General features: G+C 41.5%; 1 protein-coding gene across 2 annotated transcripts in view; it reads right to left on the minus strand.

Moving 5' to 3' along the window:
- Positions 1–243: 243 nt before the first annotated feature.
- Positions 244–24,392, minus strand: part of LOC122560086 (transforming acidic coiled-coil-containing protein 3) — a 53,723-nt gene continuing 29,574 nt past the window's right edge. For both annotated transcript variants that reach the window (XM_043710347.2, XM_043710519.2), the window contains exons 9-17: positions 17,565–17,683; positions 15,530–15,593; positions 15,232–15,381; positions 13,291–13,367; positions 13,141–13,184; positions 12,806–12,966; positions 4,482–4,588; positions 743–863; positions 244–446 (exon numbers count right to left, since the gene is read on the minus strand). In XM_043710347.2, coding sequence (XP_043566282.1) covers positions 381–446; positions 743–863; positions 4,482–4,588; positions 12,806–12,966; positions 13,141–13,184; positions 13,291–13,367; positions 15,232–15,381; positions 15,530–15,593; positions 17,565–17,683 — 909 coding nt within the window. In that variant the 3' untranslated portion in view covers positions 244–380. The remainder of the gene's footprint in view (positions 447–742; positions 864–4,481; positions 4,589–12,805; positions 12,967–13,140; positions 13,185–13,290; positions 13,368–15,231; positions 15,382–15,529; positions 15,594–17,564; positions 17,684–24,392) is intronic.

Consider the following 24,392-nt stretch of genomic DNA (forward strand, 5'->3'; position numbering starts at 1 on the left):
ACTTTCACTGTACTTCAGTGCAAGTGACAATAAACAAAAAAGTTTCACTTGGTTAAAATATTATAAATGCAGGAAGTTTTCAACTAATGAAAGTGTTGCTCACAGTCCAGGTATTCTCCAAATTATACAAAACAATTAGACCCTGATCAAAACATTAAAAAGTACTTAATTGCTAGCATTTAAGAAAAGAGATTACCAATTGGGACTTAAATATATCACAAAAGGTCACCAAGAGATCTTGCATTTTGACAGATTGCTAATATTAAACTTTATTTGCTTCTAGAAACAATATATTCAGTCATAAAAAATACAAATAGTTTAGTTCAAAAATGGAGCAGAACAGAATACATTAGATTTTACAAGTTAGATGAGGAAAGAAGTCAGATCTTCTCCATCTTGGAAATAAGTTCATCACAAATTTTAGATAGTTCCACATTTTCTTTAGTCTGTAGAGATAGAAAATGATTGTATTTATTACATTACAAGATTCAGATAACACTGACTAGAATCCCACACCCCTTATACAAATGCTTATTTCTGTAGAGTGATGTAGAACCTTAGTGGCCATCAACCCAGAAGTGCAGGTTGTATGCAACTTGGCTTTAGCTCAAATGACAAAATACTTCAATATTGCTGTACTTATTTGCAAAGTTCACATTTATTTTGGAGAGAAAAACATTGAATACTTGGAGAGGCACATCCATAGCGAAGTGATCTATATTAATATTTGTAATTTACTTGCCTTTTCTTCCAAGCTCCTCTCCAGAGAATTTGTTTTCATTTGCTCTTTACGTAGTTGGGCCTGGAGAGCAGCAACCTCTGCCTTGTACTTGTTACGCACTTGTGCTATCTCTTCATTTGCTCTTTTCAGCAAAAGAATAATAGTTTAATTAGTTTCTCTCCCCCTCAATATCCAAGAGGAAAATAGAAATGAGAGAATCTACAAAGTTTCTTTTTCTAACCAAATTGATTTTTGAAAGTTGATAAGCTGATCAAATTCCTACAGCCTGGAAGCAGGTCATTTGGCCCAACAAAATCCACAGCAACCCTCCAAAGAGCATCCCGCCCATACCCATCCTATCCCTGTAACCCTATATTTCCCCATGGCTAATCTACCTAACCTGCACCTGTATGGATTGTGGAAGGAAACCCAGGCAAACATGGGGAGAATGCACAAACTCCAAAGACAGTTGCCAGAGGGTAGAATTGAACCTGGGCCCCTGGTGCGGTCAGGAAGCATTGCTAATCACTGTTCCACCTCACTGATTACTAAACAAAATAAATTCATGACCAGAAAACCAGGTGATATTTCTAAAGACTAAATGCAAACCTACCGACATTATCATACTTAGTCACAAAATGGCAGTTTGTTAAACAGTGCCTTCAATAATGCAGCATTCCAACTATGGTACAATCTTGATTACACAAACAGCAATTATCCACATTTCGTATTATCCGAACAAGATAAAGGTCCTGTGAAAACTGCATTAGGCAACTGAGCACTGTTATCAGTTAAACCGCATTATGGCACATAGAGGAACCTTGATTATCCAAAGGAGATCAAGGTTCCGATAGAAACATTACGTCAAAGAGCAGTTTCAAACTGATGAAGTCTTTTGTTTACAGGTTCAATGATTTAAAAATGAACCCTGCTCACTGAAATGCTGCCAACCACAGTCCTGGACAGTCCAGTCTAAATGACCTCCAGCCCCCTCTCTTCCCCCTACATTTTCCCTGGAGTTCTCCACAGGGGTGCACCCTAAACCTCCCCCTTCCCCAGATAATCTCTCCAATATTGTCCTGTACCGGTCAGAGGTGGCATTTATCGAAACGTTGCTGTGTGCGCGCGTAACTTGGAGACTTAGCCCACAAAGGCAGCGGGAGTCTGATTGTTTGGGTACAGTCCGGCTGCCCTGGGGGTGGTGGTGATGGTGGTTGAGGGGGGCAGGGCCACAGACAAGGGTTGGACAGTGGGTGGGGGTGGATGGGGACAGTGTTGGACAGGGTTGGGAGGGTGGGGCTGGGGTTTGGGGGCTCACACTTGGTATGCTGCTGCCGCCACCTAGTTTCCTGAACAGGGAGCAGACTTCACAAAACAGCCCCCAGAGGAATGAAATAGTGGCTGCCCATCTCATTTAGATTCAAAAAAGGTTCCTCTATTGCTAGATAACAGAGACCTGTTTGGATAACTGGCACTCAAATTATTGCTGGTTTATCAGAACAAAATTTTCCCTGCCTGTCTTGGTTCAGGTTGATGCTTATCTGAACAAGAATTTAAATATTCATTTACAGGTTTAGCATTACTGAAATTGATCTCAATATGACATTCCTTAACTCCTGAAGTTCATAGGTACACTTGTTTGTTGGAAGAAATCCTGTCCATTTTCTTCTTTGTTTCAATGGTAGTTGATACAACTGGCTGGCATGCTAGGCCATTTCAGTGGGCAAAGAGTCAACTACTTGATCTCAACTACAGTGCAGTTTTACTGGATGCAATTTCACAGATTCAATGACTAGTCTTAATACAATATGAATAAGTACAAAGTAAAGCATGATCAGAGTGTATGTGTAATGTTTTGAAACTGAAGACAAGACTTGCCAACAGCATCTGGTTTGGTTGAAGAAAAGGAGTAATTTTTCTGGAATTCTGTCTTTTATGAAGTTAGCCTATTAGGGAGAGCAATAAAAGGGTAAAAGGGACTGCATTGGATTCAAAATGTTTCCGGAGTGATGGCTTTAACAGGAGAGTTGGGGCTTGGTGGTGGAGCAATTGACAGTTGCAGTAGTGCAACTCCTCACTTAAAGTCACAGCTTTCAGAAATGTAACTCCTGTCTGTTGAGGGAGGATCACTGGACCCAAGATGTTAACTCTGCTTTCTCTCCACAAATACTTCCAGACTGGAGTTTCAGTAATTTGTTTGCATTTCCAAAGACTGTCAACCCTCAGATGAATTTCCATCTTAAATTAGTGCCATTTTATTCTGACACTTCCGATTACCCGATCAAATCCCATAAAAACCCTATGCACTTGAAACAGATCATCTCCCATTCTTCTAAAATGGGAAAGTGGCATCCCAACTGGTTTAATCTTTTCTCAAAAGACAATTCCTCAATAATAGGGCTCATCCTACTGAATCTTCTGAATTGCCTAGAATAGAAGTGATATCTTTCCCTAAGTGGATTAAAATTGCTCAGTACTTTAGATGTAGTCTCACCAGCATCTTGTACAGTTGCAGTAGAACTTCCCTAATCTTCATACTCCAAACTCCTTGAAATAAACGTAACAATCTATTAGCTTTCCCGATCAACTGCTGCATCTGTGCAAACTTTGTTTTGTGCACATGTACCAGTGTCCCTCCCCTGCCAGTCCCTTTGTGTTGTTGGTTTCTGCAATTCCTTCCCATTTAAATAAAGTTTTGTTTTCTCTTCTAAAGTGAAAATCCCTTTGTCCCTACAGTATACTCCGTTTGCCAGCCTTTTGCTCACTTAGCCATCAATATCTCTAAACTTTATACCCATCTCAGCCTGCCTTTCCATTTTTACCGTCTGCAAACTTAGCTTCAGTACATCCGTTTCATTCTTCCAAGTCACTTACAAACTAACTAACCTGTAAATAACATTTAATAATTTCATGCAATAATGAAATAAATACTTAATATGATACTTGATAAAATGATTCATTTGATCCACTTTATTTGACCACTCAATCTAGCATCACAATCTGGTTGATACAGGCATAACTACCTGCACTGTCTACCACATGATGGAGCTCAACACTGCAAACTCAAAACAGGAGCCTAATAAAAAAAAGTCTAAAAGGAAATAATAGAGCGGAGACACCAAAAGAGGGTTTTGAAGAGGGAGTGAAGGCAGGGACAGGAATAGGGGACTGCTTGAGAAGCACCAACGCTGTTGCATGATTCTCCACAGCAGCCAAGGACAGGTGTACTAACAAAGTGTCTTTCAATAGCCAATAGTACCAGCATTAAAACGATCATCTGAAACCAACTCTTCTGGACTGGCCAAAAACCAACTACCAAAGCAAATCTTTGCCCAGCTCAAGGAAGGTACTTGAACAATAGGACAAAGTAATGTTTCAAGGACTTCCTGAAGGCTTCCTGCAAAAAAAATGCAACGTGACCTTCACTCAAAACCAACTTGGTGGAACCTCCTGTACAAACAGGCAAAATTTTAAGACCCATTGGCAAGAGGAAGCACGGAAAAGAAACCAGAGAAAGGAATGCCAACGATTAAGGTTAGGAACCAATTCCACCTTCTGGAAGCCTCTGCCAAATGTGGGGTTGGAGATGCAACTCCAAGATTGGGCTCAAACAGAAGGAGGAAATAAAAACACTGAACCCATGGTCACTATCAGAATTTCCTAGATGGACAATTGTACTCCATAGCAAGTGATTGCTATAGAAAAAATCTGGCTCAGTGAAATTTCAATACTAAAGCAATGAAACCATGGATATACTCACTGATTCAACTTTTCTTCAGCGTGAGCTTTCAGAGCTTGGTATCTTTGCTCTTCTTTCTTAATCCTTGCAAGATAATCTTGGGCACATTTCTTCAGTGATTCTTCATTCTGGAGATTTCAGTAAATAAAATCCAAGTTATGTATTAACATCTGACTTTGCCATTTTTTCATACTTAGACAGAATAGGCACAGCTGCAGGCAGAATATGGCTAATGCAGCTACTGAAGAGAAAGAACACCTTTTGGGAAACAGATTGAAGATGATTAGGTCCAAATCTTGGACAAATCAAGATTATGGATAAGACGACAGCAAATGGAATTCTAGGGCACTGAAAAGATCACTGACTGATCAATGATATCAAAAAAAAAAAAGAGTTTCAGTATTGTGGATAGGCAATTATAGAGGGTCAAACATGCCAGTCCTAGGACATCTGTAGAATTCTTCACAATAGATTAATAACTTATCAAGGTCAGAAGGTAGCATGTTGACTGCTGTTTAAAAAATACTGTTTCAGACATTGAAATTGGGTTACATAAGATTTGGACACTAGGATTGAGCTGATGGGCAACACGTAACATTTTGTGCTATGCAAGTGTCTTGCAATAGCATTTGCTGACAATCCATACCACCACTGAATTTCCAAAATATACCACAAAGGTTACAATTGACCAGGAACTAGACCAGCCATATGACTGCACCTACAGGAATAGGTCAGATAGCAATTCTGTAGCAACTAAATTTACAGCACCGGCCAATAATTACAATGCTGAAAGTTTAAGATAAATGCAGCTCCAACAAAAGCTGAACTATCCTAGACAACAGTAGCCCACTTAATTCATACCATATCCTTTACCATAAACATGCACTCCCCAAAGTGACAGGCACACAAGTACCATCAGTAGTACATCCTGCACAAGATGTACTTCAGCAACTTGACAAGTCTTTGATAGCACCTTCAAAAATCCACCAGAAGTAGAGAAAAGTCAGACACATGGAACCATCAACACATTCACCACCAGACCCCACACTCTAGATTTAAAAAATGTATGGAGACATAACTTAAAGTCTTGGTCAATTTGAAGGAGTAATTCCCTTCCCAGTAGTAGCTGAGTGATGGAAGACAACCTGAATGAATGATAGTGGCACTTGAGAACAGAAACATTGTTAAGGTTACTGGCAAAGCCAATGAAGCAAATTGAAAGTAGAAGGCAATGCACTTGAGCTGAACATGTGCAAATGTCACTGGACTTGTAACTGTCATGAGACTATTTTCTTTAGTGAACAAAATGAATATTTACCACAATGAACTGGAAGGAAGGAAACCGGCCTTCCTTACCCAAAGTCTACATGTAGAATGAGACCCACACCAATATCATGGCTCTTCATTCCTCAGAAATGGCCCAGCAAGCCACTCAACTGTGGGTCTTGTCAGTGACATTGACATGAAAACAAACTAGTTAATTCCCTTCATGACCACATACATGCATTCGTCAATAGTTTTTCCTTCTACAGAATGTTTGCTTAAACGTACTTTAAGTGTAGATGCAAGAAAACAAGCAGACATATGCAATCACTATTTGATTTTTTTTTCCTAAAATCAGTTTAGGCATGTTATTACACACCTCTGGAGCAAGAGAGACTTTACCCCAGGCCTTAGGTTAAAAAGGTAGTTCATTTATATAGTTTACAAATTGACAACCAACTTTGAAGGAAAGTTTCAAACACCTGGACACTTTCAGCAAGTGGTGTAGGAGGACAGCAGGGTACCATTTTCCACACAATTTACAGCCAAATAAATAACCTGCCTCTTTCCTATTTTTGTTACCAAAGTGGATAATCTTATCCACATTATATTGCATCTGCCATGCATTGCCCACTCACCCAACTGGCCCAAATCACACGGCAACATCTTTGCACCCACCTCACCCTCCTTTCTCTCACTGTTGCCCCCCCAACTTTATCTACAAATGGAGATATTACATTCATTTCTCACCAAAATCATTAACATACTGCAAATGGCTTGAGTCCTAGTATTGATAGTACCTCACTAGTCACTGCCTGGCATTCAGAAAAATCAATCCATTTGTTCTTACTGTTTCCCAATGCTAACCAATTTTCTTTCCATCTCAGTACACTACCCCAATCCCATGTTCTTTAATTTTACATGCTAATTCGGTGAAACTTGGTGGAAGACCTTCTGAAAGTCTAAATAAACCACATCCACAAGCTCCCTCTGATCTACTCCACAAGTTACACTCAGATTGCCGGTAGATCGGTTAAGCATTAAGCAGGATTCCCTTTTGTAAGATGCATGCTGACTGTCCAATTCTACCACTGAAGCCCGAAGGCCTGTCTTGAATACAAATCTTTGAAGGTACATTCAAATATATAGTTTCTAGAAATCTATCCCCAGGCAAATCCACAATTAAGCTAGCTCCAGTTCCAAAAACAAACTTTGTTATTTGACCTGTTTGTATCCATACTGTTCCTCAAGCTTAGACATAAATGTGGTATCAAACTCCCTTTGAAAGTCCACATACACCACATCCAGTCTGACTGTGAATGGTATGGTATACATTACTTTCCCTTAAATCCAAGCTGGATTGCCTTAAACTGCCGTTTCCCACGGTTCTAGTTTTGCCCTGAAACAGTTTCTAGAAGGGATCCCAGGAGGTCAAATCAACTAGCCGATTGCTGCTGGTCCTTTGTGACAATACTGTGGCTTTCAGAGGTGTTTGTCCAGGTTTATTGTAGAGGGATTGGGGGACAGGTGCTGAGCAGCTTGTGAGAAGATAATACCATGTCCATGGCTTAAGTTATTTTCAAAATATAAAAAGCTTCAACAGCAGCAGGAATGTGTGCACTGAGGCTTCCACTCAGTTTAACTTGCAGGAGTTGCTTTTGACATCCTTTCTCAGCCCCCCCCCCCCCCCACCATTACAGCTATAAACTGGGGGTTCTACCCCTGACAGGTGTTATGAGAGATTTTCTGAATTTTCCTTTTTGCCAAGGTTTTCATGGGATATCACTATATTGAAATAGCTAATAGCAACAGTATTTATAGCTCTAATTTTTCCAACAGAATTTAGTTATTCCAAGTTTTTGTTTTGTTATATTTTAACCAGTGTTTGAATAAATTGTGTTCTGCTCAACAGTTTGACAAATTGAATTGCATCTGGAACACAGCACCTCACATTTACCTTTAAGGTAGCCTAGATCCAAAAATTCTTGGTATTTTGAGAGAGGCTGGTCTGTTCCATGACACGATCTTCATACCCTTTTTGAAAGGGGTTGTAATATTTATAATTGTTCACTCTTTCATCAGCATTCAAAGTTAACAAATACGATTAGAAAATTAGGCTCACGGCTCTGCTTCCCCCAACCTCCATATCCCTGGAAGCACTTCATCTTGGTTGTGTTGCATTGCCCATTTTTAGATAAAATGAGAGTCCAATACTCCAGGACTGAAGTGGGTTAAGGCAGCATACAGTATATTTGCCTTTATTAGTTGAGGCATAGTCTTGGTTTGGCCACAGCTAGGATATAATGCCTGCAATTCTGGAATCTACATTATAGGAGAGATGTGATAACACTGGTAAGGGAGCATAAGAGTTTAACTATCATTTTGCATACTGCAGTTTCAGGTCATGAAGACAGATTGGGTTATTTCATTTAAAGCAGAAATGAATGAATGAGAAGGGGTGGTGGTGGGGCTTAATAGAAAGTATGAGCATAGATAGGGTAGGTTGGAAGAAATTTTCCCTGGAGGGATCAATGACTGGGGCAATAGGTTTAGAGAAGAGAGACAAACATTTTCACCCAGTGGGTGGGAATCTAGAACTCACTGCCTGTAAAGGCTTAGTAGAGGCAGAAGCCTTATAACAAGCATTTGTGCTCATAGCCTTATTTTTAAAAAGTGGGATTACAATTCAACCAGTATGGATGTGGTGGGCTGAAGGGCATTGTCCTGTGCTGTTGATTGATGACTGATTTCTATTTTGTGCTTCAAGTCTCCCTAATTACTTCTTTCACCATGGCCAGAGCAGCATTTAAGAAAACTGAAAAAAACTAAAATTTAAATACTTTAGCCGTACCCACAACTTTCTTAAATCAATCCACTATTTTCCTTCACCAGCTTACTATTTAAGACCATACATAGAAGTAGAACATTCAGCCTAGAGTCCACACCAGCATTACCAGTCATCTGAATCCAATCAATCATTCTCAACCAATCTTTCCTGCCTCTCCCAATAACTCTTGATTTCCTTGCTGATCAAGTGTCATAGGCCAATACAGCACAGTACAGGCCCTTCAGCCCACGATGTTGTGCCAAGCATTTATCCTAACCTAAGATCAACCTAACCTACACACCCCACAACTTACTACCATCCATGTGCTTGTCCAGTAGTCACTGAAATGTCCCCAGTGTCTGACTCGACTACCACCACTGGTATGGTATTCTACGCACCTACTTCCCCTATACCTTCCTCCAATCACCTTAAAATTATGACCCCTCATGACAGCCATTTCTGCCCTGGGAAACATCTCTGGCTATCTATGCCACTCATTACCTTGTACACCTCTATAAAGTCACATCTTCCTTTTTCTCCAGTGTGAAAAGCCCTAGCTCACGCAACCTCCCCTCATAAGTCAAGCCCTCCAATCCAGGCAGCATCCTGGTAAATCTCCTTTGCGCCCTCTAAAGCATCTACATCCTTCCTATAATGAGGCAAACAGAACTGGTCCGAGTATGGTTTAACCAGAGTTTTATAGAGCTGCACAAAAACTTGCAGCTCAAATTCAATCCCCCCCTTTAATAAAGCAAAAACACCATATGCCTTCTTAACAATCCTAAAGTTTAAAAAATTGCAAATAAACATTTACAAAAAAACCACCCTTAGCTTGGGTGGCAACTTTGAGGGATCTATGCACATGGTTCCCAAGATCCTGCTGTTCTTCCACATTGCCAAGAATCCGGTCTTTCACTCTGTATTCAGCATTCAAATTTGGAGCTTCCAAAATGAATCACTTCACATTGAGGTTGAATTTCATCTGCCATTTCTCAGCCCAGCTCTGCATACTGTCATGTCTTATTGTAGCCTGCAACAACCCTCAACGCCTTTCTACAACACCATAGACTTGTCATTGGCAAACTTATTAATGCACCCTTCTACTTCATTTAAGTAGATAAAAACTACAAAAGACAGAAGTTCAAGAGCAGATCCCTGCTGTATGCCACTGGGTAACTGACCTCCAGGCAGAATGCTCCTTCCCTCCCCCCACAATACCACTTTCTTCTTCTTTCAGCCAGCCAATTCTATATCCAGACAGCCAAGTCTCCCTGTATCCCATACCTAACTTTCGGAATAAACCTACTGTGGGGAGCCTTATGCCTTAATGAAATCCATATGCATCTTATCACTGAGCAAACAACAACTTGTCTTGTCACACCCTCAGAACTCAGTAAAGCCTGACCTGCCCCTCAAAGCCTTGCTGATACAAACTGTTTTTCCAAATAGTCAAATCCTCTGAATCCTTTCCAGTACCTTGCTTACCACAGAAGACAGAGTGACCTTTATTTCCCTCTTCCCTTTCTTGAAAGGGGGGCAACATTCACCTTTCTGGTCAGTACTAGTCCCATGGAGACTGAGGATGCAAAGATGACCATACCCTTGCTTCCCCAACCTTAATCTTCCTTCTCCGTCTGACGAGAAGCAGCTCCTCTTTAGTCATCAAAGGCTCCTTAAACTTACCATTCCTTTCCTGTCTCAATGGGACAAAGTTATCCAACTCTCACAACAAGTGCTCCTTAAACAGCTTCCATATTTCTGTTGTGCATTTCCCACAGAACAATTGCTCCCAATTTAAACTCCAGAAATTCAAGAGGCAGAGGTGCAGGGCACAGGTCAGTGTGGTGGTCATTAAAGAGAAGATACTGCACCCCATGGTTGTAGAAAAGATGGCAAGGAGATTGGAGGTATGATGGTGATCCTTCAGGAAATCACAGGAAAATGGTGAATTTAACAACCTGGTTCAAGAACAAGGGAGGCAGAAGTCAAAATTTTGGGGTAGTTAGCCTGACCTCACTTGTTGGTAGGATTTTAGAGTCCATTTAAAAAAAAGGAGGAGATTGCAGAGTACTTGGAAGTGCATAGTAAAATAAGGTTCAGTCAGCACAGCTTTGTCAAGGGACTGTCAGGCCTGACAAACCCATTAGAATTCTTGAGGAAATAATGAGCAAATTAGATGAGAGCCAGTGGACATGATCTATTTAGATTTCCAGAAGACTTTTGACAAGGTGCCATGCAGGAGGCTCCTGAATAAGCTAAGAGACCATAGTTGTATAGGCAAAGTATTGACATGTATATAGGATTGCCTGACTGTTCAGAAGCAGAGTGGGAATTTTAAAAAGGTTTTTTTGCAGTATGGCAGCCAGAACTTGTGGTGTTCTGGGAGGGGTCATTGTTCAGACCACAACTGTTCAAGTTATACATTAACAATCTGGACAAAGGAATGGAAGTCAATATTGCTAAGCTTGTAGATGGCACAAAGATAATGGAGGAACATTAGTATTGAGGAAGCAGGAAACTGCAAAAGGATTTGGACAAGCTAGGAGAGTGGGCAAAGAGGTAGATGGAGAACAATGTGGGAAATGCAGAATTACACACTCAGTAGGAGGACAACAGATGTTGACTGTTTTGTAAATGGGTAAAGTCTTCTGAAATCTTGTGACTTGGGAGCCCTAGTTCAGCATTCTCTTAACATTAAGATGCAGGTTCAGGTAGCAGTTAGGAAAGCAAATGCAGTGTTAGCATACATTTCAACAGGACTAGAACAGGAATGTACTGAGGCTTTTCATGGCTCTGGTCAGACCACACTTGGAACACTGAGCAGCATATCCAAGGAAAAATGCACTGGCCTTAGAGGGGTTTAGAGAAGGTTTATCTGGATCTGTACTTAAGACCTTAGAAGCATGGGGGATCTCAAACTGAGAAGCCTGGGACAGGGGGAGGAGTGGATGTACTTTGTCACAAAGGGCACAGCCTCAGAATGAAGGAATGACCCTTTGCAGAGCAATAACCTTTGGAGGTTTATAAAATCAAGAGGGGCATGAATAAGGTAAGTAGACACTGTCTTTCTTCTGGAGTGGTGGGGTGAAGTCCAGAAATACAGGGTGTAGGTTTGGGTGAAGGAGGAAGACTTAAAAGGGACCGAAGGGGTAACTGTTTCATGTAGAGGGTGGCGTGTGCATGATGTGAACTGCCAGAGGAAGTGGAGGACGCTGGTACAATTAGTGTCTGGATGGGTATATGAATAGGAATTGTTTAAGAGGGAAATGGGCCAAGTACTGGCAAATGAGACTAGATTAGATTAGGATATCTGGTTGATATGGTCCGAAAGGTCTGCTTCTGTGCTTCACATCTGTAAGAAGAACTGTGATCAGGGGAAATTTCTTCAGCTAAAAGGGTGGTGAATCTGTGGAACATATTTCTGCAGAAGGCTGTGGAAGCCAAGTCATTGGGTGTTTTTCAGACCAAGATTAGATAGGTTCTTGATTAGTAAGAGAATCAAGGGTTGCAAAGGAGAATGGGGTTGATAAACACATTAGCCACGATTATGTAGTGGAACAGACTCTGTGAAATTGCCCTGTTCTGCTCCTATAATACCTTATGCTTGAAAATTTTGGGTTCTTTTTAATGTTACCAACTAGTTATTGTCCATGCTTGTGGCTTCAATTTCCTTGGATCCCTCTATATCCAGCCTAGTTCTCTATTACCTATCAGACAATTACTATTCCTGCTTCAAAATCTTATCAAGCGTGCAGTTTTTCTTTGACTTTTCCTTTTCTAGGCTTATAATCTTAAAATGAAGCCCACCTGTTCACTTTGTGGTTTGTCTGCCAAACTTAATTCCAATTGGATTCAGATTCAAATTCAAACTTGCTCCTATTGAATTTGGCTTTCTGCCAGTTATTACTTTGCTCTGATCTTTATTCTTTGCCAAACTACACCTTGGGACACATTAACAGGCCTCCAAAAATGTTCCTCTACTGACCACCAATCCACCTTAATCCCAAGAAATAGATGGTACAATGCCTTCTCTCAATGAACTGTAAACACCGGAAAGTTCTGAATACGACCTAAAAACTCTTGCCTGTGAACTTTGATCCAATAATCACTTTTAAAAAGGTTTAATTTATAGCTAAGGTGCTCTTCCTCAGAAGCATTAAACTTGCTTCCCAATATCCACTCAATCGAAATCACAATCCAGAAGGTTGCAAAATTGTAACAGCACATTCTATTGAATTACTTGAGGTACACTTACTTTTTTGTAACCCTCAATTGCTTCCTTTTGTTTTTCAAATCGCTTAAACAACTCAGAAAATGAGTTTTCAATTGAGTTTAGTTCTTTCAAGGCTTGCAGCTTTTCTTCTGTTAGTTTTTCCATTTCTGCCTTGGCCAATTCACTTTTCTTGCCAGATTCCTCTAAATTCAAAGCAATCCACAGATGTTGTTATTTCCACACAATTTAGAGACACCATTCAGGACACCAGATAAAAAAGCTTCCCAAAAGCCGCATGAATTTTCAAAGTTATCTTCAGACAGACAGTCAAGATTTCATAAAGAGACTGAAATGGTGACCAAGATAATAAAACTCACCCATCATTTGAAAGGTCACCTCAGAATATTCATTTACAATTTTTCTAGGAGACAAGATACAAAAAGTCATTAGCTTTTAAAAATGGAAACAAAGGCAATATCTAATGTCCAAAAGTTACAAGCAAACTTGATGCAAAAAAAGTTTCTTACTTCATTTCTGCACATTGTGCAAAGCTTTCCTCAAATTTCTGTTTCCATTCTAAAGTCATGGCTTCCTGATGACTAACCTACAAAAAAAGATTCATTTGTTGAAAACAAATCTAAGTTCCAGAAGTCAGTTTAAAAAGCACTGAACATAAGAGAATTTGATCTGATATAGCAAGTGAACTTAAATGCGTATCAAAACATTCAAGTGGTCTATCAAAATAGACAAGCAAGAAATACCAAAATGCAAAAAGGTTACAATTTTTAGTGTCATGACAAGGAGTCCTGGAGGATACAGTTTGAAAAAGGCACTCAGAACATGAATGAGGCAAGAACAGAGTTGGGGTCATTTTGTCCCCATAAAGGTTCCAACATGGAAATCAGGGCTAATCTCCAGCGCAACTCATTTTATTCCACATCCCTCATTACTTCAGTTTAATCAACAATCTCAGTACAAAAGCAAAATTCTCAAACGCAAAGTATGGAGAAAGTCACAAGGTCTGAAAGCATCCGAGTTTTGATCAAAATAGATTGCTCTAATCAATCACTGCCGTAATAGATACTGCCAAACCCAAATTTCTCAAGCACCTTTGTTCAAAAGATTAAAGGCTTGAAAACAAATTTGTCATTAGTTTAGGTTTTTACAAGAGGTATTCTCTAATTTAACAAAATTTTGGGTTCTAATTTAAGACTACACTATAGTCCGGGACATCCAGTGAGCAAAAACAGGGTAATTTCCCCTCCATCCATAATTAAGTCAACTTTCTAAAAATTTCAGGGCGGCCAAGCCTAGAGACAAGACATTGGCAGAGAATTTAAGATTTGGAATAGATGGATGGCTCTGTTGGCCTAATCACTAGGTCAGTTTGAGAATTACAGGCTTGAACCTCGTCAGAGTTCATGCTATACTTCAGCTACTATGCTTTAGAAGTGAGGTGTTAAGATATGGCATTAACTTATCTGTTAAAGGTTGATTCACAATTCCAAAAGCCCAAGACAAATGGTGTAATAGTAATATCAAAATTTGAGTTAGTAAACCAGAGGTCCATGTTAATATTGTGGCCTTGGGCTCAGATCTTAGTACAGCAGCAGACAGAATTGACACAATTAGTAAAAAAAATTGAATGCAAATGTCAGTAATGGTGACTGACTGACTGCTGCAAATTCCCATCCCAGAGGAATACGGCAGCAGTCATCCATACTCAGTGTAGCCGAGATTGCTATGGACCTGGAGTCAATGTTTGAACCAACTGCCTCAAAGAGCCATAAAGCCGCTTAAGGGCAATTATGGAAGGACAACAAATATTGTCTCAGTGATTGATAACATTCCATGAAAGGATGAAGTTTAAAAAGATGCAATGTAGGAATATTAAAGGGGCAAAACAAAATATTATATTGATCCTAGAGATTTAGGGAGGGTGGCAGTTGGAACAGTTAATCAAGGTCAGCATTTATTGCATATTCTAAATTTCACTCTAGGTACAGTCTCAAACCAGTAGTTCACAATTATTTTGATAAAGCAGAGTAGCTTGTTAAGCCATTACATTGGGGCATTGAGGTCATGTGGGCCATGCAAAGGGTTAATTAAGTCTGAATCTTTAACAGCTGACTTTTGCAAAAAACATCCTGACTTCTCCAAGAGGTACACTAACCAAATGGAGGTCAGTCAGGCAACAAAACATGCTTTCATAGACAAAGATCACACTCAGGAAAAATAGTGTGAAGTGTATCATGGAGCAAGTTTAATCCAGAATCAATTTGCTGCCCAATCAACATATTTGGCCTTGTGTAAGTGTTACACATTTTATTGAAGTGGCATCCTGCTGAATGCAAGACTGACTTTTCACTAAAGGTTGTACTGTTTAGCAACTGAAATAGTAGTGTGAAGATGAAACCTGCAAAAACTTAAATCTTGTATAATAAAAAAAACCAGAATCTCCTACTTACCTCTTCCTTGACAGCCAGAATTGCAGCATCCATGTCTTTTTGGCTGTATTTGAGCACTTCAATAATGGCATCCTCAGTGGGATGAGTAACTGATGGGAACTCAGATACTGGATTGATAGAGGATGGCACAGGGACCAAAGCATTAATAACCTAAGATGTTTTTAAAAAGCAGATTCAGAACATTAGATCAAGATGTTAGACCAGAGATGTTTGCATAATTGTTTAACAAAACCTGCAGTTATGAAACAAGGAGCTTGGATATTAAAATTACAATGTTTTGTTGCAAGAAATAACTTACAACCATTTCTTCTGAACTTTCAGTATGACGACTAGGTCTGGTTTCAAGATTCACAATGCTTGAACTGCAGAAGACAAAGTGGTTTTAGAAAAAATGTTGAAAAAATGTTTAGTTTTGTGATTCTATAAATTTAAGCATCTCATTCCTAGATACTTAGATCCTACATTCAGAACCAGGTATATTAGAGGAAGTAACAACTTCAATATCAAGGCATAGTACATTAGCAAATGACTATGCACACTCACTCCTTCTAGTAGAGACTACTTTGAATATTTAGGATTGTCACTTGTCCTCCCTGCAAGTAAAAAACCTAAAGTAAAAGTAAGGAGCAAGTAATACTTATATTTTTAGGTTGCTCTCATCTACGGAGACTAAACGTTAATGAGTTTACAACTGGACATCAAATGACACTCTGTACCCCCAGTGTACAGAGACCACGTTGAGACACAGACACAGAGGTGATGCTTGGACATACAGGAAAACCTGTGCTGAATGTGGAAGCATCCATTGGGGCCTTGGGGGGATGGAGGTGTGAGGATAGGTGTGGACATAGGTGTTACACCTCTTGTGACAGCAAGGGAAGGTGCCGAGAGTGGAAGGTGGGTGGATGTGGACCTAACGAGGGAATCGTAGAGGCAATGGTCTCTGCAGAATGCAGATAGGGATTTTGGGAGAGGGGGGGGGGGAGGGCGCAGCATAAATATCTCTGGTGGTGGAAATGGAAGATAATGCACTGCATTCAGAGATTAGTGACCGAGGGCCAGGGGATTCAATCCTTGTTGGAGTTGGAGGGGTGGATTTCAATGACAGATGTGTGGGAAGTGGAGATGCACTTGAGCATTGATGATCATATGGAGGAGAAATTGCAGTCCTTGAAATAGGAGACTAGCTGGGATATCCTGAAGTGAAATTATTCCTTCTAGGAGCAGCTCTTCAAGAACACAAGTCCTGGAACTCACCCACTGCCAAATCCAAGCCACCTGACAACTGGAGGAAGAATGCATCATCTTTTGCCTTGGGGCACTCCAATCACCATATCAATGCAGACTTCACCAGTTTCATCTTCCCTCCTCCCAGATCCAACCTTCCAATTTAGCACCACCCTCTTGAACATGCCCATTTTTCTTCCCACCTATCCACTCCACCCTCCATCAGCCCCCACCTACATTGACCTATTGCTTTCCCCACCATATTTACCTCAGCCATCCCTTCATTGTCCTAACTCCTGTACTCAATGGTCTGAGCAGTGTTGTGACTGAAGAGGACATTGTGGAGGGCACTTTTGGAGTATTCTGTACAGTTCGGTCATGCTGCTATGGGAAGGATATTATTAAATTGGAGAAGGTCCAGAAAAGACTGTAGCTGGGCCTATTGCATTTTAAGCTATAAGGAGGGGCTGGGACTTTTTTGCTGGCACATAGGAGGCTGAAGGGCAACCTTGAGTTTTATTACATCTCAGGGGCATAGATAAGGTGAAGAACCAAGGTCTTCACCCGGGGGGGGGGGGGGGGGGGGGAAGAAAGAAGAAGAGTTCAAATTAGGCATCATATCCTTTAATAGAGGAAAAAGGTTTAAAAAAAGGGACTTGAGGGGTAACTTTCCTACAGAAGGTGATTTGCATGTGGAATGAACCACTAAGGAAATGGTAGATTCAGGTATGGTTTAAAAAATATTGGATAGATACATGAATTAGGAAAAAAGGTTCGAGGTGTATGGGCCAGAGACTAGTTCAGTTTAGAAAACACTTGGATGAGTTGGTCCCAAAGGAAAAAAAAGAAGGTTTTTTCCATGCTGCATGACTTATTTTATCATGGAGAGACACTGCATGCTACAGAAAGTCAGTCAATCAAAATTAAATTTAAAAAACAAATCTGATAAGCTTATTTTCTCCCATTTAAGTTTCAACAGAATTCAAAGCCAAGACTAAATTCTTTAAAAATATTACATAAGAATACAATTATAGAAGTACAATTCTATTGGTTCAGGTGCCTGTTGGCTACATAAAAAGATTTCACAAGTTAAATAACTGATTTACCCATTAGTTGTTCCATTAGTCAAAACAGGATTGGACTCAATGTGCCGAACAGGACTCTCTCTTAAAAGAGGATCAAACTTTAGGTAGAGAGATTGTTTTCTTAAAGCAGAGGCATGGAACTGAAAATAGAAAACTACATTAAGTTCAGTATTTAAAATTGCTTTAAAACTATATGTTTGCATGTTATGAAAATATTAGCTTGCATTCTCACTAAACCTATCGTACATGACAAGATAAGATCTCAAATTCACTGCCACCCAGCGCACTTGGGGCAATGCTGCAATTCCAGAGTAGTATGGCACTTTACTAGAGTTAGACTGGTTCAATAACAGGCAAGTAGACTGTTAAAACCAAATTACAATCTTTTATTTGGGGATATTAGATAGATAATCGGTAAGTGGAAAGAAAATGAGAATGGATGAAATTTTAAATTCCAAGATTGCAATTTGTGTTAGTAGCATCCTGAAAAGAGCCAAACACAAGACAATGCAAACTTATCCATACAGGAAGCCCAGGGTTGAAGACAAATTATAGGGACTTGCCAACATTATTACTTGGTAAATTATGCATTAGCAATCATCGTACCAATTTCACACATTCATCTCTTCCCATGTGTGGGCACAAGTAAAAATAACAGGCTTAACTGAGGCAAAGCATCAATTGAAGTGAGCATCAGGAGTAGTAAATAAATGCTTCACTGAACGAGAATTAGAGGTACAATCCAGTAGTCAATGAAAAATTTAAACTGAAGCAATACAGTATACAAGTTATTTTTAACACAAGCAGTTGTTAACCTAAGACACTTGGCTATACTATTATCCAACATGGAATGAATTATGTTGGCTTACTGCTTAAGTTTACTTGCCGAGATATTTGTATCAATAGTTACCTAGGGAATTGGTGGCATGAACCAATGATTGGTGAAGGAAATGGTCCTTGTGGAAGGTAAGCTTTACTTTCAAAGAAAGGGGACTAGCAGGGATGGCAGTGCAGGGACAGGAATGTCCCTCCTGCATGATGTTTGTGGTGAGGGACACCATTAATGTCCCATCCAAGTACATCTGCAGGAGGTGCACCCAACTCTTGCTCCAAGAGCATGTTAGGGAACTGGAGCAAGAGCTGGATGAACTTCGAATCATTCGGGAGGCAGAGCCAGTGATAGACAAGTTACAGGAAAGTAGAAGGCACGAAGAAAGCTGGGTAACTGTTAGAAGGGGGAAAAAAAATTTAGTGCAGAGATCCCCTGTGGCCATTCTTTTGAAAAACAAGTATACTGTTTTGGAGGGGGGGGGGGGGGGGGGGTGCATGCATTGGGTTGCAGGTCTCTAGCACAGTAGGGAAGGGGGAAAAGGAGGAGAGTCATTGGGGACTCAGGGTCAGATAGCAGGTTTGTTGGGAGCGAACGTAACTTATGGTTGGTGTGTTGCCTCCCAAGTGCCAGGGTCAGTGAGGTCTCAGGTGATGTCTTAGAGGACCTGAAGGGAGAGGGTGACCAGCCCCAAGTTGTGGTATACATAGGTACCAACAACATAGGTAGAAAGAGGGATAGGGATGGAAGGCAAGATTTCAGGGAGCTAGGGTGGAAGCTGAGAGCTAGAACAAAGTTCATTGGTTTGTTACCCATGCCATGTAATAGCAAGATGAGGATTAGGGAGAGATATCAGCTGAACATGTGGCTGCAGGAATGGTGCAGGAAGGAGTATTTCAGGTATATGGATAATTGGGGCTCATTCTAGAGAAGGAGAGAGCTCTACAAACAGAGGGGTACTAATATCCTGGGTGGGAAATTTGCTACTGCTATTCAGGTGGGTTTAAACTAGCTCAGCGGGGGGGTGGGAAACTGTGGTGCAGTTGCAGTGCACAGGCGGATGAATGTGAGGAGGACGGACAGGATTTCATGGTCATAGGAATGAGCAGCAGACAGTAAGCTGGCTTGAAGTGTGTCGACGGTGGCTGAAAGAACTTTTGATGAGGACTCATCTACTGAGGTGGTATGGACTGAGGTTAGAAACAAGGAGGGGTCAGACTGCTGGGAGTTTAAAAATAGGCTCCCACAAAGTTTCCAGGGAGGTGGAGGAGAGGATTGGGAAAACAATTGTATAGGAATGAAAGGAACAGGCGGTCATTATGAGGGACCTATCTTCCCCAACATTGACTGGAAATGCTATAACTCTAGTATGTTGGATGGATCAGTTTTGAGCTGAAAAATGTGTTGCTGGAAAAGCGCAGCAGGTCAGGCAGCATCAAAGGAGCAGGAGAATCGACGTTTCGGGTATAAGCCCTTCTTCAGGGATGGATCAGTTTTTGTCCAATGAGTACAGGAGGGTTTCCTTGTTGTGGTTCTGTTCGCTGAGCTTGGAATTTGTGTTGCAGACGTTTCATCCCCTGTCTCGGTGACATCCTGAGTGCTTGGGAGCCTCCTGTGAAGCGCTTCTGTGATGTTTCCTCCGGTATTTATAGTGGTTTGTCTCTGTTGCTTCTGGTTGTCAGTTCCAGCTGTCTGCTGCAGTGGTCGGTATATTGGGTCCAGGTCGATGTGCTTATTGATTGAATCGGTGGATGAGTGCCATGCCTCTAGGAATTCCCTGGCTGTTCTCTGTTTGGCTTGTCCTATAATAGTAGTGTTGTCCCCAGTCGACATGTTGCTTGTCATCTGCATGTGTGGCTACTAAGGATAGCTGGTCGTGTCGTTTCGTGGCTAGTTGGTGTTCATGGATGCGGATCATTAGCTGTCTTCCTGTTTGTCCTATGTAGTGTTTTGTGCAGTCCTTGCATGGGATTTTGTACACTACATTGGTTTTGCTCATGCTGGGTATCAGGTCCTTCCTCCTGGTGAGTTGTTGTCTGAGAGTGGCTGTTGGTTTGTGTGCTGTTATGAGCCCTAGTGATTGCAGTATTCTGGCTGTCAGTTCAGAAATGTTTTTGATGTTAGTGTGGCTAGTCCTTTGGATTGCGGCATGTCCTCTTTCCGTGGTCTTTCCCTTAGGCATCTGTTGATGAAATTGCGCGGGTATCAGTTTTTGGCGAATACCTTGTAGAGGTGTTCCTCTTCCTCTTTTCGCAGTTCTGGTGTACTGCAGTGTGTTGTGGCCTTTTTGGACAGTGTCTTGATGCAACGTCTTTTGTGTGTTGGGGTGGTTGCTTTCGTAGTTCAGGACTTGGTCTGTGTGGCTTTCCTGTGTACCTTTGTGGTGAATTCTCCATTAGGTGTTCTCTGTACCATCACGTCTAGGAATGGGAGTTGGTTGTCCTTTTCTTCCTCTCCAGTGAATCGGATTCCTGAGTGTGGCGTTGATGATCTGGAGTGTGTTCTTTATTTCTGTGTTTTTAATGATTACAAAGGTGTCATCCACATATCGGACCCAGAGTTTGGGTTGAATTTGCAATAAGACTGTTTGTTCTAATCTTTGCATTACAGCTTCTGCTATGAGTCCCGAGATGGGGGAGCCCATGGGTGTGCCGTTGATTTGTTCATATATTTGGTTGTTGAATATGAAGTGTGTTGAGGCACAGCTCCAGTAGTTTGAGTGTGCCGTCTTTGTTGATAGGTTCACCATCCTGTTGTCTGTTCTGTGTGTCCAGCAGGTTGGCTAGTGTTTCTCTGGCGAGGGTTTTGTTGATAGAGGTGAACAGTGCCATTACATTGAATGAGACCATAGTTTCTTCCTTGTCTATGTGTATATTTCTGATGATGTCCAAGAATTCCTGTGTTGACTGTATAGAGTGTCTGGATCCGCTGATCAGGTGTTTCAGTTTCTGCTGTAGTTCTTTAGCTAGTTTGTGCGATGGTGTCCCTGGTAGTGATACTATTGGTATGAGTGGGATGGCAGGTTTGTGCACATTAGGTAGTCCATAGAATCTGGGGGTGTTGTTGCTTTCAGGTTTCATTCTTTGTAGATCAAACCTGGGTTATCTGTCCTTTTTTTGTAGGTTCCTCTGTTGTTTATCCTATTGGTGAGCTGTGGGGTGGGATCAAACTCCCTCTTTTGGTAGGTGTTGGTATCTGCAAGTAGTTGCACTTTTTAGATGTACTCTGCTCTGTCTAGGATGACTGTCATTCTGCCTTTGTCTGCTGGTAGTATGATTATGTTCTTATCATTTCTTAGTGATTTTAGTGCCTCCCTCTCCTTGGTGTTGAGGTTGTTTTTGTCTTTTCCTTGTTATCAGAGGTACGATACTTTGTCTCACTGTTGTCTCTTCTGTCAGCCCATTGTTCCTGAGTGTGCATTCTAGTGCTGCTAGGAAGTCTGCTGTCTTGGCATCCCTGTGGTTGTAGTTGAGTCCCTTGACCAGTAGTGTTCTTTCAGTGTCTGAGCTGTCTGTGGGAGAGGTTTCTAACCCAGTTATGTGTTGTGGTGTCCTCTCTGTTGTGGGTTAGTTTGGCCATTTTTCTTTTAGTGCTTTTTTTGCAGTGTGTGGTCCTGTTCTGTCCTATTGTGACAGCCTGCTCTATGGTCTATCAACAAAGACGGCATACTCAAACTACTGGACCTGTGCCTCACAACACACTTCACATTCAACAACCAGATATATGAACTAATCAACAGCACACCCATGGGCTCACCCACCTCTAGACTCAGAACAGAAGCTGTAATGCAAACATTAGAACAAACAGTCTTACTGCAAATTCAAAGCTGAAAATGTGTTGCTGGAAAAGCGCAGGTCAGGCAGCATCCAAGGAGCGGAGAATCGACCTATCGGGCATGAGCCCTTCAGGAATGAGGCAAGTGTGCCAAGCAGGCTAAGATAAAAGGTAGGGAGGAGGGACTTGGGGGAGGGGGTGTTGGAAATGAAATAGGTGGAAGGGCTCAAGGTGAGGGTAATAGGCCAGAGTGGGGGTGGGGGTGGGGGCAGAGAGGTCAGGAAGAAGATTGCAGGTTAGGAAGGCGGTGCTGAATTCAAGGATTGGGACTGAGACAAGGTGGGGGGAGGGGAAATGAGGAAACTGGAGAAATCTGAGTTCATCCCTTGTGGTTGGAGGGTTCCTAGGCAGCCTGTCTCCCCAATATAGAGGCCACATCGGGTGTAGCGGAGAGAGGCCACCTACTTGCAGAACGTGTCAGAGAACACCTCGGACACCTGGACCAACCAACCCAACCACCCCGTGGCTCAACGCTTCAACTCCCCCTCCCACTCCACCAAGGACATGCAGGTCCTTGGACTCCATTGCCAGACCATAGCAACAAGACAGCTGTAGCAACAAGACGGCTGGAGGAAGAGCACCTCATCTTCTGCCTAGGAACCCTCCAACCACTGCAACAGACAGCTGGAACTGGCAACCGGAAGCAGCAAAGACAAACCACTATAAATGCCGGAGGAAACATCACAGAAGTGCTTCACAGGAGGCTCCCAAGCACTGAGGATGTCACCTAGACAGGGGACGAAACGTCTGCAACACAATTCCCAGCTTGGCGAACAGAACCACAACGAGCACCCGAGCTACAAATCTTCTCAAAATTTGAGGACGGTTTTCTCACACAGTATATCGAAGGGCTGACAAGAGGGGAGGCCACACTGGATCTGGTACTTAATAATGAATGGGATAGATTGGGGTAACAGAATGCAGGGGATGGGGAAATAATCAAAACGTGGACCTGGTTTAAGGAACAGATATTGTGTCCTTGATAGGTATGTTCCTGTCAAGCAGGGAGGAAGCAATAAAGTAAGGGAACCATGGTTTACTAAAGAAATTCTGGTTAAGCGGAAGAGGGAGGCTTGTGACATTGAGATGAGGTGACTGAGAGTTAGGTTAGCTTAGAAGGGATTAAAAGAGGGAATTAAGAGGAGCAAGGCAGGGACATGAGCAGTCTTTAGCAAGTAGAATAAAAGAGAACCCTAAAGCTTTCTATAGGTATGTGAGGAATAGAAGGATGACTAGGGTAAGATTAGGGCCAAAGATGGAAGTGGGAAGTTAAGTGTGGACCCTGTGGAGATCAGAGAAGTGCTAAATGAACATTTCCCATCTGTTTTCACTCAGGAAAAGGAGGATATTGTTCAGGAGAAGACTGAGGTACGAGATATTAGACTAGAAAGGAACGAGGTTAGTTACGAACAGGTGTTATCTACTTTCACTCCTAGAATTGATAAGTCCCCTGGGCTGGATAAGATTTATCAGAGGATTCTCTGGGAAGCGAGGGAGGAGATAGCAGAGCCTTTGGCTTTGATATTTGAGTAGTCATTGTCTACAGGTTTAGTACCAGGACAGGAGGATTGCAAATATTGTGCCCTTGCTCAAGAAAGACAGTAGAGATGACCCAGGAAATTATAGACCGGTGAGCCTTACTTCTGTTGTAGGAAAGAAGTATAAGAGATAGGATTTATAATCATCTAGCAAGCAACAATTTGATTTCAGATAGTCAACATGGTTTCATCAAGGGCAGGTAGTGTCTCAAACCTTATTGAGCTTTTTGAGAAGATGACCAAGCACATAGATGAGGGTAGGGCAGTTGACGTGGTATACATGGACTTCAGTAAAGCCTTTGATAAGTTCCACATGGTAAGCTGCTGGAGAAAATGCAGAGGCATGGAATTGAGGGTGATTTAGCAGTTTGGATTAGAAACTGGCTTTCTGTAAGGCAGCAAGTGGTGGTTGATGGAAAATATTTAGCCTGGAGTGCAGTTGCTAGCAGTGTGCCACAAGGATCTGTTTTGGGACCACTGCTTTGTCATTTTTATAAATGACTTAGACGCAGGCATAGGTGGATGGATTAGTAAATGTCAGAGTAGTGGACAGTTTGGAAGAATGTTACAGTTTGCAGGGAGACTTAGATAAACTGCAGAAATGGGCTGAGGGGTGGCAAATGGAGTTCAATGCAGCTAAATGTGAGG

Source organism: Chiloscyllium plagiosum, unplaced genomic scaffold (genome assembly GCF_037043375.1).
Source record: "Chiloscyllium plagiosum isolate Xiang-an unplaced genomic scaffold, Cpla_swu_hap1 HiC_scaffold_1, whole genome shotgun sequence".
Lineage (NCBI taxonomy): Eukaryota > Metazoa > Chordata > Chondrichthyes > Orectolobiformes > Hemiscylliidae > Chiloscyllium > Chiloscyllium plagiosum.